The following is a 15,146-nucleotide window of genomic DNA, read 5'->3' as shown; positions in this document are numbered from 1 at the left end:
TTGTCAACAAGGCAAAAAATAAATAGCACGTGCCTAGGGAATGCTAGGGAAAAGAAGTTGGAGAAAGTATCTGCATAGCATGTCGATTTGTCCTATGGACCCAGTCTATAAAAGAGCTGGGATTTTGCCATCTCCCTCCTTCAAGCCTTTGGGCCACGGACAGGGCCAGACACCTAGAATATGCTCTTCCCCCTCACGTCTACTTCTTAGAAAACCTGGCTCTTTCAAGGCTTAGCTCAGGTGTCCCCTCCTACATGAATCCTTCCCTGATCTCCCTCATCATCAGGATTCACCCCCCACCCCCTTCAAATGATCTTTTATTTACTTATTTGTTTAGATACTGTGTCTTTCTGGTAGAATATAAGCTCCCTGAAGAGAGGAACCGATTCATTTTTGTCTTTTTATACCTTTGTAGCACCTACTTCTGCTCCCCACAGAGTGGGGTATATATTGGGATGCTCCCAATAGAGTGGATGCTTAATTAACGTTTACTGAATGGATCTGTTATAACTGGGGACAGATTTTTAACTCTTTTCCGATAGAAACTTCCTGTGTTTTTTTTTTTTTAAGTTTTACTTTCTTTTAAAAAACTAGCAAAAGTCACACCATTGTTTATTCCTGGTTGGTTTCAGGGATGCTCTGAATTATGCCTTCATTGACTTTCAGGACACCTCTACAGCTGTGAATGCATAAGAATCTGTCCGATGGAGGACAGATGATGGATTACAATTAATTTCTTCCGTTAAATTTTCAGGATCTAAAGATTCACTCCCAAAACACTAATCTGGGGGCTCTAGACCCATAAGATTTATGAACCCTGATTAAAATGCATTGAAAATAGTCTCCAATGCAATTGCATAGCTCGACACAATTAACAATACAGTGCCTGCAACATTGAATTGGAGATCAGGTTGGGGTTTCTCTATGAGCAGTTTGACCCTCCCCCACATTTCCTTAAGTCAGATACTCAGAAATTTTGAAATTGCCCTTCTTAATTCAAGAACGGGGGAACAGGAGTCTTTGGGGACCATAAGGAAGGAACACCACAGGACTTCAAAAGAGAAATAAAGCTGTTATTCATATTCCATTTCTTGTAGCTTTTTTTTAAAGCATACTATTTCCTCCAGTGCATAATTTTGACCTTGAGTCCCATCCCCACTAAGAGGAGAAGGTTCTTTCCCATAGTCTTGGCAAGTTATCAGTGGTTTGAGCAATTCTCCCCATGGCTTCTCCTCCCCACGCTCCCTATCTGTATATGGAGACAGAAGTCTGATGGCATTCAGGGAGTGATCTTTGAAGATGCAGAATAGACCAGAGATATCAAGTGAGTAGTTAAGTGGCAGCAAGACTCCTTTCTCCTTTGAAAGATAATGGATTCCTTCATTGAGGGGAGGCTGGATAACCATGCACCGGGCAGTAGAGAAAGGATTCTGGTTTGGCATAAGCCAACCCAAGAAGAAGTGGGAGGGATCAGAAAAAGCCACACATTTGGAGCCAAAGGAGCTGAATTTTGAATCTCAAGCTGCTTTGTTTTTCTGGATGTCAGTTTCCTTCTCTGTAAAATGGAGGGATTGGACTAAGAAAGTCCTTTCACTCTCAGTCTATATTGTTGGGCATAGGTGCATGGTCCAGAAGGAAGTGTGTTGGACTTTGAGTCGGGAACACTTACATTCCAATGCTGTGTCTAACACTCCACTAGTTTCATAACGCTGGGCAAGTCAATGATTTTCCCAGGCCTTCAGATCCTTTATCTCTCATAGGCAAGGCTTTGACTGAACATCTTGCATGGACATAGTGTTTGCATATCATCTTTCCTATGAAACTGGGAGCTCCTTAAGGGTAGGGATTGGGCTTTTGCCTTTCTTGATACCCCTCTTAGACCACTGCTTGGCACTTCCTAAGAGCCCGATCAATGCTCATTGACTGAATCACTGACTCCAGGGTTCCTTGGAGATCTAAATGCTACCCATGGATAATTGGGCAAGTCCTTTAACTTTTATGAGTCTTTGCAAAAAGAAGGAATTAGATTCCAACTGTGAGCCTATTATCCTATGAGCCAACCTACTGAGATCTTTAAGATATCATCATCATCATCATCACAGCTGACATTTTCATAGCGCCTTATTTTGAAATAGGCACTACAGGTATGATTAACCCCCATTTTGCAGATGAGGAAATGGAGACCAGCAAGGTGAAGTGACTTGCTCAGTTACATAACTAGCAAGTGTCAGGCAAACTTTTAACCCAGGTCTTCCTGACTCCAAGACTGCTTTTCTGTCCATTTCAAGAGGCAGTATGGCATTGGGGTAGAGTACTGAATTTAGAATTTGGTAGGATCTGGGTTTAAATCCCTCCTTGGGCATTTACTAGGGGCATGACCTTACATAAATCACTTAATTATTTTGAATCTTTGTTTCCCCACCCACACGCCCTGCAGAACTGGGATAGTCTTGGTTTTAATATGCCCTTTCCAGGGTTTTTTGTGAGGCTCACATAAGACTGTGTTTGCAGAGTACTTTACCAATGTTCTGGTGTTGTATACATACCTGTTGTTTAAGTGATTGCCCGAGACTGGGTCTTTTTAAGGCCCTCATACCTGCCTCACCTTTTCAGCCCTTGTCCATCACTCCCAATTCACCCCATGACCTATGTCCAGCATGAAAGCTGCTGGACAGATTCCCCTCCTGGGCACCCCTGTCCAGGACCACCCCAGGGGGAGACTGAACTGGTCAAGTATACCAGGCCATATTTTCTTCTACATTTGAAACAGTAGGCTTGGTGTCCAGTAGGTTTCAAAAAGATTTGTTTTAGAAATGAGCTTACACCTTTGCCTTCATCATAGAATACTCTTTCCCTTCTATTGTCCTGTGCTGCTGACAGAAGTATTTCTTCATATTTCAGTCATTCATTCAGTAAAAATTTATTAAGTGCCTACTGTGTGCATAATCTTCAAATGCCCTCCTCTGGTATTTTGTGGTGCCAGGTATTTTGAGGTGACCAGCAGAGCAAATTCAATTCTATTTAATTCAACAAATGTTTTTTTTTAAATAAAATTTTACTTTTTAATTCACAAAAATTAATGTTCTCCCCCCCACCCTACTTTTTTTGAAGGGGGGAAGGCAGGGCAATTGGGGTTAAGTAACTTACCCAAGGTCACACAGCTAGTAAGTGTTGAATGTCTGAGACTGGATTTGAACTCAGGTCCTCCTGACTCCAGGGCCCATGCTCTATTCACTTTACCTGCTAGCCACTCCCCCCCCCCCCAATTGAAAAACAAAACAACATTCTTGTCTCATAATAAAACCCTGGAGACCATGTCCACAAAAGTGTCTCATTCTCCTCACCTGACTCTATCATCTGTCAGGAGGTGGGCAGGTGAATGCTTTGTTATCAGTCCTCTGGAACATGCTTAGTCATTGACATTGACCAGAGTTCTGAAGTTTTTCAAAGAACCAACATCTAGTAAGTGCATCCTATATGTCAAGCACTGTGCTAGGTGCTGGGGATCATTGTCCTCAAGAAACTTCCATTCAAGTGAAATGCCCCAGCAGGGCCATCTTGTGTCTGCTCACTAATGGCCACTTTCCTTGAACACTTCTCAACTTTTCCCACACCAAGAGACTAGAGTAAATTTCTCATCTTTGATTCAATTCATCATGCACTTATTAAATGCCTCTTGTGTGCCAATATGCTAAGTACTAGGAATACAAAATTAAGAACAAAACGGCGCCTTTCTCAAGCAGCAGGCATTCTCCTTGAGTATCAGTGCAAATTCTGAAAGGTTCTCCCAACTTGGTGAGGCCCTGCTTTTTGGGGGGAAGGGAGGAGTGTCTCTGTGTATGTGTGTGAGTATTAACATAGTCTTAGGGTTAGGTCTAGGGCTATGGGTCCAGTGACTCCTTTTCATACGTTCCACTCAGGTATAGCAAATACTTGATCAAAATGTAATAAAATCCAACTTATCTTTATCTAGAGACAAAACCCATTATGCAAGTAGAGATGACAAGTAAACAAAATTAAAGAAGAGGAGGAAACTCTGAAGTGGAGAAGATCAGATTTCACCAGGCAGTAATGAGGCAGAGAACAGGGAGGAAGCAGAGAGGGGAGAAATTCACCAGCTCCCAGGGTGGCAGCAAGTTCTGTCCAGCCCCAGCTGCTCTTTAAGTGGGTCAGTGAACCGGACAAGGCTCCAAGTGCTCCTGAGGAAGTTGCCCCTTCCATTGCCCTTGGCTGAGTGGAGCCTATGTACCCCCCCTTCCTGAGAGGCTCAAAGGTCCTGGTGCTTGTGCCTCTGCTCCTGCCATCACCATGTGTTCTCTGCCATCAGTTCAGAATAACTTCACTTCCTCCTTGCCCACCCACGAGGGGCAATACCAGAAGAGCTTTGCAACCAGACTTAGACTGGGTGTGTTAAATGAGGACCAAGTTAGCTAAGTTTAGAGAGTCTAAGCAGCAGGGGGTTGTGGAGCGAGGGTCTGTCTATTGTTCCCTGTGCTGCTGCTCTGTGTGCTCACACTGGTTACCCCCAAGCTTAGAACACCTCCCTTCTCACCTACATTTCTTGGAATCCCCTGGCTTCCCTCCAGACTCAGCTCAAGAACACTTGTGATGTGAAACCTTTCCTACTGAATGCTCTCCCCTCTGGAAGCAACCTTGTATTTATGGTACATGAATTCTACATGCCCATACAGGTCATCCTCTCTATTAAAATGTAAGCTCCTTGAGGGCAGAAGGTATTTGGCTTCTGTCTTTGTATCCCCAAAACTTAGAACGATGCTGGGTTTATAAGAGACACTTAAATTCTTATTGCTAATTCTCGTAGGGTGGGGACTACGTTTTTGTCACATCCTCTTTGCTTAACATAGTTTCTGGGTTTAGCCCCCTATTTAGCTCAGTGCTGAAGGAGATACAATGTTTAACGGGTGGTGCCTGCCCTCATGGAATTTATAGTCTAGTCAGTGGATAAAATACAAGCACAATGACAACTAAAAAAATTAGCTACGTGGTCACTACTGGCTTCCCTTGTGTAATGTGAATCGGTCGAACAATTCATTTGATCAGACAGAATGTTGTGATTTTATATTAAAGAATTCTATGTCCCCAGGATAACTTGAGGCTCTTCAAGGCCAATGCCATGTCAGATACCTGGAAGATCTACCTGGAATTCATTGATGACATTGTGGTTGATGGATTCTTCAATGCCATCATGCATGACTTAGATTTCTTCTTGGCGAACACGGACAAATGTGTAAAATCTGCTCCATTCTTTCATGCACAAATGATCCTCATGGCCCCTGAGATCCTATTTAAACCCCCGTTGGAGAGAGAGGCTGGGGATGGCCTGTATGACCTCGTGGAAGAGATTTTATGCAACATCTTTAGGATGTCAAGCCAAATGAAGAGGGTAGCATCCCATGTGGAAATCCCCAATTACCAGGTATTTTCCTTTTGAAAAAGCAGGTAATGAGATGGGGGTGGGGGGAGGAGGGACATGTCTATTGGGGAATGAGGAATTCTGGAGATACAAAAAAAGAAGAAAAAAATCAACAAAACATTGAAAAGCAAAGGGAAGGAAGAGAAAAGTTTGAGCTTTTTTTTTTTTCCAAAGCAGATGATTACTTAAAAGGGGTTTTATGGGGGGGGGGGCAGATGAGGGGGTAGCAAACCTTCTATTTCATCAATATGAAGAACTCCCAGACTGAAAGTTATTTTCACAGAGTGATACACCTGCTTTACCATGTTTAGTTTTAGAGAGTTGTTGAGTAGGTTAAATGACTTGTCCAGGTTCACAGTTTGAATGTTTCAAAGGCGTGACTTGAACCCAGGTCTGTTGTTATTCTAAGGTCTGCCCTCTATCTACTGAACTAGGTTGTCTCTTTGCTTAGAGATTTTTATCTATTTATACATATAGATAGCTATTTATCTGTAGAATTACATGTTTTGAAGAGTGGGGAAGGATCCAAATCTAAGAAAAAGCCTTGGTGATTTCCAATTTTGCTATTTTGGCAGAGTGCCATGTGTCTGGTAATGGAGCTCTAATCATGGTTTGGGGTGACTCACTACTTCTCTCAATGTTTAGAATGACATGGACCATATGTTGGACCTGACAGAGACCAGACGGGAGATCATGAGCAGAGTGTCAGGGGTGATCAACAAAGTTCTGGACTATAGGAACTCCTTGGATGCCTACTCTTACCTCTGGGTGGATGACCGCATGGAGTTCATGAAACAATTTCTTCTCTATGGTCATCCATTAACTGCAGAGGAAATGGACATTCAGGCCAATGAAGGCCTCCCAGAACAGCCACCCACCATTGAGCAGTTCAAAGAACAGGCAAGAAAAATGACAAATGGGCTGTGTAGGTGGCGGGACTTTTAAAGCTAGTTGATGTTCAACTTTGTGTGTGCTTTTTATTAAATCTCCTGTAGATTGACATTTATGAAGCTTTGTACGTTCAGATGAGCAAATCTGAGGACTTCCGGGTCTTTGACAGCTGGTTTAAGGTGGACATGAAGCCTTTCAAAATGAGCTTGCTGAACATGATTAAAAAGTGGAGCTGGATGTTTCAAGAGTATCTTCTGAGATTTGTCATTGACAGGTAAAACTCTGCTCATTTCATGCAGAATGTTGGGTTCTGCTCAGATAGATCTGCAGATCTTCCTTCATAACCCCTTGGGTAACCATTGACTAGGCTATGGATTTGACAAATCTTATTTGAGATGCCCTATTGATATTACCCTAAAAACTTTTAAAAGGGTCATTTATGCTCACAAGTAGGATAACAGAGAGTATTCTTATATTGAATGCTCTATATAACTTAGGCGATTCTAGAATCATAGACCGAGCTACAGGGGAGTCCCAAGGCCTCTAGATATAGATGGTGCCAAGAGACCTACCCAGACTCACCCAGTTCATTTGGATCAGAGGTAGGATTTGAGCCAAAGTTGCCTGATGGCCAAAACCCAGGTTCTTTCCACTGGACCCTTCACTACCTCCTCTACATCCTGCCACCCCCTCAGTGTTATAATGAATAAAAGCTATGGGCTGATTGTTGGACTCTTGCTTCAGGGAGCTCTCGAAGACTTATAGACTTGGTCTTTAGTGGAACAAGACCACATGCCAAAGAAATCACAGAACCTTGACATGATCATTTATCACAACCCGAAGTGATGAGAATTTCAAAATAGATCTTATGCTAAAGAAAGCTTTGGGTTTTGGTTTTATTGAGCCAGAGCTGTGATTGTGTTAAAAACAGAATACCAATTCCCAGTGAGGAAACCCCTCTTTACCAAAAAAGACAAGTCGCTGCTTGTCAGTTTTTAATGCTAGAGAGTTCCCTGTAGCAATGAGAAGTAAAATGCCTTACCCAAGGTAATATGTCAGGATATGTCAGAGGCAGGCACACAGGGCTTCTTGGCTCCAAAGCTAACTCAATCATTCCACATGGCAGGTTCACTGAGTGTGTCTGTCTTTTGTCTTTTGTGTCTGTCTTTCTTTTGTTCTCTCTCTATTTCTTTCTCTCCTTTTCCCCTTCCAATGTTTTTCTCTCCTCTATTTATCTTCCTCTCTCTTCCCTTTTTTTTCTTTCATAGTCTGACTGACCTGGAAGAATTTATTCAAGTGACAAATGCTGGATTCAGCAGAGAGCTAAAAGAAGGTGACTATAATGGGCTGATAGAAATCATGGGCCACCTCATGGCCCTGAGAAACCGGCAGGGGGCTACCGATGAGCTCTTTGACCCCCTCAAAGCCACCATCACACTCTTGGAGAGCTATGGACAGAAGATGCCTGACCATGTTTACGTTCTCCTAGAGGTGAGTGCTAGTGCCTCTGTGACTGGTGTTATGCCTTCTGTTTCTAGTGGGTTACCTTCTGGTCCCTATGCTTATTTTCACTTTCAAAGCTGAAATTCACCACAGTCTTAGTTCATTGAGCACCAGCTGCCAGCCTAGAAGTATTCTAGTCTTGGAAAACATGAAAGAGATGCACATGGTTAGTAGTAAGATGGCTTGATTCTTATGGAAAATAATTACATTTCCTAAATAGGTCTGTCATTATCTTCTGTCCATACTCTTCAATGAGTTACAGTGTGCTGTGTACCAAATAAGGAAGAGCTGTCAGGGCCACAAAGAACAACTCACTTCTGAGGGTGTCCAGTGTGACATCTTTACATTCCCATGTTGACTGTCATGGGATGGCCTCCACAAGCTATGGGGCCAGTGCCAGATGTGAGCCTTTCTGTGAGCGGTGTGCAGGATTCATATTGACACAGAATGATGACAGGAAAAATGTGATGAAAGAAAGACTTTTTTTCCTCCAGCACATTTATTAATGTTATCCTGCCATTTCCTGATGGAATGAGACTGCTTAACTAAAGCAGAGTTCATTTGTGTGGGAACTCTAGGGAAAAATTAAGGTTTGCATCTGAGCATGTAAATGGCGACAAATTTCGTAGAGAATACATCTGCATATGCATGCTTGTTAATAAGTGGGATGATGAAATGCTTCCTGTGTACCAAGCAATGTGTTAAATGCTAAGACTAGAAAAGCAAGACAGATCCTACTCTCAGGAGGGAGGCAGTGTCCATAGGATGGTTCAGGTGCAGGCTGTGCGTGTTATGTTCATAAGTATATGTGTATGTGCACACACATGTGAGTGTATAGACACAGTATATTCAAGACTCATGATTTCATGGATGCAAAAATTCCTTGCATGTGAAAACTACCAATAAGTTACCACGCTAGAGGGTAGGTGACCACATTTGGGCCACATTATAGCCGGTATTCCTTTTGTATATGGATTGGACTAGATTGGTTGGTTGGCTGTTGTCCTTCATTCTAAGAGGACCCAATGACATCATTGTGTTGGGGTCAGGGCACGGTGCATCCGACTGTGGCTGATGAGACCAATATGAGCTCAGAAGGCTCTGCCGTAGGTCAGACACAGTCAGTCTATGTGAATAGTTGGGGAGGATTCTCTAATTTGTGTGTCTGTTTCTTTTGAGCTATTTCAATTCAGCTTTGCTCCCAGAGCACAGGGCCTTCTTTGATTGGGATACGCCAAGGTGGACGGTCCTTTGCCAGCACCTCCCGTGTCACTCAGTTCCAAATGGATTAGACTCGATGCCCGCTGAGGTCACATCCACCTCTGACGTTCTCTGATTTTGTCTGTGATTCCGTAAGCCATTTTGCTTCTGCTCCCCTGCCTAATTTCAATCCCATGCACCAAGATTCCCCTCCTGGGTTTGCTCCTCATTTCTACACTCATCACTGTGCTGCCAACCCAACGCTTGATTGATACCACCTCTCTCAGCCTCTCCCCCCCCCCCCCCCCCCCAATGGAGCACTGGAGGGCAGATTTCATGGATTGGATTGGATAAGTGATTTGCCCATGGCCACCTAGGTAGTGAGCATCTGAAGTAGTTCTTGATCCCAAATCTTCCTGAGGCCAAGCACAGATCTTTAGCTACCATGCCACTTCAAATTATGGAAACACTGAAGTTCTTTGAGGATTGGTGATTTCTTCTGTGTGAGTCTTCTCTCTATGGCTCCCTCTGATTTGACTGAATAATTCATCATCTTGTGGCCAACTGGGTACTGAATGTGCCCTGGCTAGATTAAGATGGTTCCCTCTGGTGACAGACTCAGTGTCCTTCTTGGGGCTGAACCCCCAGTGGCCTAGAAGAAAAGCCAAGTTCTAGTCCATATCACATTGAGTCATTAGAGGAGGGTTTCAATGTATGTGGATATACTCCCTCTCATCAGAACACAGACTCTTCCCCAGGGTTTGGATGGGCTCCCATAGCCCTTCTGGACAATTCCAGACCATCTCACCTCCATGTTGGTCATCTTCCCTATCTGCCTCTTGATGGAAATCAGACCCTGCCTCAATAAGTGACCTTTCATATATGTTGCCTGGCATCAGGCCGACTTCCTGATGGTTTTTTCAAACTGTGCCGTTAACAAATATGAATCCCCTGTGATCTGTCCCTCTTTCTAACCCCCTTATGGATTGTTTTTCCCCATTGAATGTGACATGGATTATTTTGCCTTTTATTTGTCTCCTCTGCATCTGGCCCAGGGCCTGGCACATGGGAAGAGCTTCATGATTTCTCCTTCATTCATGATCTGTATTGTGTACATTTGACATGTGGCAGAGCTCTGTGTTAAAACATGCGGCTGCTGCTGATCACACATCTTTTCAGCCTTGCCTGTGTCCTCAGGTGGCACGCACATGGGTATTACACTAGAAAAAGATGTTGGGAGTGCACTTGGTCTGTCTGTGTGTAGCTGGAAGTAGAAGTTCCCTTTCCTCATTCTATATGCGACGGTTGTTTTTGGATCTGTGCCCACACCTCCGACAACCTTCCTTGGAGGGCATGATAATCTCGAAGTCATACTCCCACGTGGCAGGGGACGCGTCCTCTTGGTTTGGGGAAAGCTTGTTCTCAGTTGAAATGTAGCTCGTTTGTTGTTTGGGGTGGTTTTATAGCATTGCTTTAGAGTTTATAGATCAATTCTAAATTATTTACAGAAAAATACCATCATGAAAGTGTAATAAACGATGAATAACAAGAGAAGCGATTCCGACTTCACGGGATGGCAGAAGCTAAGCCCTGGAAGGGAGATGGGTCCATTCACAAAAGGAATTCTTGCTATAGCATGCCTGACCTCAGCCTGCTTTACCAATCAATTAGTGAGCATTGTTTAAGCACCTGCTGCATGCTAGGCCCTGTGCTCAGGGAGCATCCACTCTACTAGGGGCATAAATGAATCCACAATCATTGAGTACCTCCTGTATGCCTGGCACTGTGCTAGGGCCTGGGGATGGAGATAAAGAAACCCTTGGCTTCAAAGACCTTACATGCTAAAGACAGGAACAGCACATACCCATGTAAGTCTGTATAAAATGGAACCCAAATCCATACAAGAGGAGGGCAGTGGATATAGTCTCGTGTAGAAGGGGAGCACTGAAAGAAGCTTAAAATTCTTAGACACAGAGGTGAGTTGGAGTGCATTCCAGGTATGGAGCACAGCCCATGCAAAGGTCCAGAGGTCAGAGATGGGAGGAGGCAGAGAGGAGCTTCAGGAAGGCCCACGGTGCTTCAGGTTTGTGAGCATTTTCTTCACAAGCCTCTGAAGACAGTGGTGGTGTGTTATGATTGCCCATTTCCACAGGATGTTCCACCATCATCCTTGCCTCCCTCCCCCTGGAGCCTTGGACTCCACCCCCTTCCCAAGCTGGCTCTGAAAGCAGCAGAGTTTTCCTCTCATCTTGTCCCAAACCAAGTCTCTTCACCCTTCCCACTCCTTCCCCACTTTCTAGTTCCCTTCGACGTGTGTTGTCTTTCTCTCTTAGCGTGGCAGGGGCTCACTTGCTGGTATTTGTGTCACATTAGCCCATGGACTGCTATGTCTCTATCTGTAAGGGTGTGGAGGTGTGAACTTCTCCTAGGCTCAGTGGTTCAATCAAGGGTGTAGCTCACTTATGACCAGCTTCTGGATGCCTGCATGGAATCAATCAATTGGTCAAAGGGATAAGTTAGACGTGAATCCAGAAAATGAATATCTTACCTCTGGGCCTTGGTTCATCAGAGAAGAGAATTCCCATAGAAGTATGATCCAGCAACTGCTTTGAAAGTCAAGCTTGGGAAGCACTCTGGGAATGCCCTGTGCCTTTACCAGAATGCAGCAGCTAGGGTGCTGAGACCAGAGGGAGTGTGACGTTCTCTTACCTAACCCCTGTTATCGGAGAGATTGAGCCAACGACAAGCAAGCCACCGAGCTCGGCCCTGAGAACGAACAAGCAAGACACACTGAGGAAAGGCTGTGCTTGAGGATTCCACAAAGGCAGAAAAGAGCTTGCATCCAACCAAGACTTAGGACTTACCCCCTTTGCCACAGGTGGTCTTTGAGATGGAGCCTATTTCCCCCTGCACTCTATGTACCATATTTCACCGCGTAATCATCACAGATTTTATGCCTTTTTTTTTTTGCAAAAAAGTGGGGTGTGACCATTATGTGAAGCTTTTTTAAAAGAAAAAAAATTGTGCCGGCATCACTTAAAAATGATTTATTGCTAAACTGTCTTTGGTGCAAGATTAGGATGCATGGAATGCTCATGAATAGACATTAAGATTGGGAAGATGCACGCCTTAGCATAGCATGTGACATACTCGTGGCAGCTTCACCTGCCCCCTCCCCTTGAACCTATGGTTCTTCACTGGCTTGGGTGACAATACCATTAGTATCATAGAGCTGTAAACAACCACACAAGTCAGCATTCAGAAATATACGGCCAGTGCACATGCACCGAGAATTCCAGACTTGCAGCTCACAATATGCAAGAGAGAAACGCTTCTCCATACGCCACTGATGAATACGTTGTTGCTTTGTTTACCTTTTAAGCAGCATGATTATACCATATGCAGAATTATACCATGTGATGAAAAATTGTAAGACAATTTTTGGACTGAAAAACAAGGTGTGGCAATTATATGGTGAAATACGGTATTTGTGGGAGAATGTCTCATGCACTCTCCCATCGGACTCCCACATACTTTGGAATGGATGTTCTTTATTTTGGTTCTTCTTCTAGATTTTCTGTAAATATCTCTTCATAGAAAGCAGTTTGTGTTCATTGATAGGAGGAGAGGGGTGATAACTGATTAAGCTGTGCTGGGTAGCACACTGGTGGGGGCTCACAAGTTACAGTCCCAGTACTTCTCCTCTGTCCTTAGCTTATCAGAATCCTGAAAGGGTAAAGGCAGTCATCACCTAGGGCCCCAGCCTGCCAGGGGGAGTGAGACTTGGAAAGTCACCCCAGAGCCTGTACTGCCTCTCTGCTGTCCTCATGGTACAAACAGAGACCTTGAGACTCAAACCACACACTTCAGTGCCTTGCGCGTGGCCACACGGCCAGCTGGGGTGGAAGTCGAGAACTCAGGTCCCTTGATTCTAAGCCCAGTGTTCATTCCACTGTATGATCCTACTTCATTCTTCTTTTTCCTTGTTGACCATCATCCAATTTGTAATTGGCCCTTAAAGCCAACAGCAGCGAACATGCATCATCCAAATTTTGAGTACTATTCTCTTATTACAATAATGGTAACTGGTATGGTCTTACTTTGATAATGGGACCTAATAATTGTTTAAGTGAAAAGGGAGCAGCAAGCATTTATCACATGCCTACTATGTGCCAAGCATTGGGTGGGATGGATAACTAAATGAAAAAGTCTCTGCCCAACAAGGAGCTTTTATTCTCCTGAGTTGGGGAGAGGAATTTGTGGAGTTGAAAATTTATCATCATAAATGTAGAGCTAGAGGGGCCCTCCAAGGCCATCTGGTCTAGTCCTTTCATTTTACGAAAGAGGAAACTGAGCCCCAGGGAGGTGAGATCACAGCTCATCACAGATTTGTACAGATGAGTGTTAGAGTGAGAATTCCTTTGCTTGTGTGGGTTGGATTTGTGGTTTCTGAGGTTTCTTTCAATGTAAAAATATTGTGATTCCATGAAGATAAGTAAGAAATAAAGGTATTTATTATTTTTTAAAACTAAGTGTTTAATCCAGTGGAGCCTAATGAGAATTGCTTGTTGTTCCACGGTGGGATATTCCATGGGTGACCTCACACCTTGCCAAATGTAATACATCAATGTGGGGGGGGGGAGGAGCCCGGGGGGAGAGGGGGAGCCCGCCCTATTCTTACATGGTTAGCTTACAAGGTGGAGGTATTCATCTCATTCCTTACTGTCTATCTTATGAAAGTTCCAATACTTGCCCAGGTGATGGGAACATTCCCCTCCTACTACATCAAGCAACAAGCATTTATTGTTTACCATATGCCAGGCACTGGGTGAGATGCTGGAATAGAAAGTACAAAGTAGATCTTCAGGAATTTTCCTTCAGCCCTATACCAATGGATGAAGAAGTCTGAATAAGCTGGAGAGGGTTATAGGGCCTTGGCCACTGCATGAAGGCAATTGGCACCACAGAGGAAACCTCAACCGGTTGAGTAGGGGATTAGTCATGCCCTTTGGGCTCATACAGAAAAGCAGAGCCATTCGGCAGGCTCAGGAATGCTTTGTGGAGGTAGCCCTCCACCCTTCTCCTGTATCAGAGGGCAGCAGAGGGGGTGCTCCCCTTCTCCAGTGCCATCTCTCTGCCAACCATCCCCTTGCTACTGTGGCCAGACTACCACCCTGGGGCCTGGTGTCCTGGCAGGTAGTTGTCTCTCCGGGAAAGCCTCAGTCACGCTTCATTTTTATTCTTCCTCTCCAGCGATCTCCTCACCAACCGCCTTGCACTCTGCCCACTGTTCCCCTCTCTGTGTCCCTCTGAGCATGGTACTTGGCACATAGTGAACACTTCACAAATGTTTCATCATGCACTTAGTTATGCATTCTTTCAAGCCAATGAAGGCTCTTGAGCAAGAAAAGTAGAAGAATCGCTCCTGGGTTGGCCCCGAGCATCCAAGGGAGCAGCTCCTCTCTGGCAGTCCCAGGTGGGGGAGCACTCCACAGGAGGCGGCACACAGACACTGTTATTCCTAGGCTGCTGTGTGTCCGAAACACTGGGCTGGTTTCTGAATTCTACAGCACTCATGGATATAAAATGAGGGAAAACTTCCCATATGATGCCCGGAACTTAATACATGTTAGGGAGATATACAATTGGGAAACCATGGCCAATGATACCGGCTAAAATTTCAGATACATGTAGCCCTCTTAAGGGTAAGTTGGATCATATTTGATGCCTGCAGTAACATCTTTCTCTAGTACTTTGAGGTGGTTTGATGGTGCTGTGATTTCTCAAGGGCCCTACCAATGGAACCCAACCTTTGTTAAGTCCTATTAAACTGTAAAGGCTTTGAATTGGGGCCTGATGAGATGTTAGGGTACTTTTGTCTTTTTTCAAATCTTGCAGCAACTCTAAAAGATTATCTGTTAAGTTGCAGGCAGGTGGTGCCAGGGTAGGGGACACAGGACCCAGACCCACAAAATGATAGGCCCCGGAGATATTGCAATAAATATAATCATGCAGTTGGCCTTTGGGGAAGGATAGGGTGAAGATGGCCTAATGCCAACTAAATGAATGCCACCTGTTGTGGGTCTTTGGGTTTCCATGGCAACTGTCCTGGTCCCCC

At 44.3% G+C, this 15,146-nt stretch overlaps 1 protein-coding gene across 1 annotated transcript in view; it reads left to right on the top strand.

The window, feature by feature from the left end:
• The window catches only part of DNAH11 (dynein axonemal heavy chain 11), a 303,071-nt gene that overhangs the window by 65,222 nt on the left and 222,703 nt on the right, over positions 1-15,146 (top strand). Inside the window, exons 15-18 of the mRNA XM_069088738.1 lie at positions 5,105-5,437; positions 6,080-6,334; positions 6,430-6,599; positions 7,594-7,816. Coding sequence (XP_068944839.1) covers positions 5,105-5,437; positions 6,080-6,334; positions 6,430-6,599; positions 7,594-7,816 — 981 coding nt within the window. The remainder of the gene's footprint in view (positions 1-5,104; positions 5,438-6,079; positions 6,335-6,429; positions 6,600-7,593; positions 7,817-15,146) is intronic.

Source organism: Petaurus breviceps, unplaced genomic scaffold, assembly GCF_028583685.1.
Source record: "Petaurus breviceps papuanus isolate PSGF00001 unplaced genomic scaffold, PetGlider_PUasm1.0 185, whole genome shotgun sequence".
NCBI classification, from domain to species: domain Eukaryota; kingdom Metazoa; phylum Chordata; class Mammalia; order Diprotodontia; family Petauridae; genus Petaurus; species Petaurus breviceps.
The sequence above is the reverse complement of the archived record's forward strand: the minus strand, read 5'-3'. Positions and strand labels throughout refer to the sequence as shown.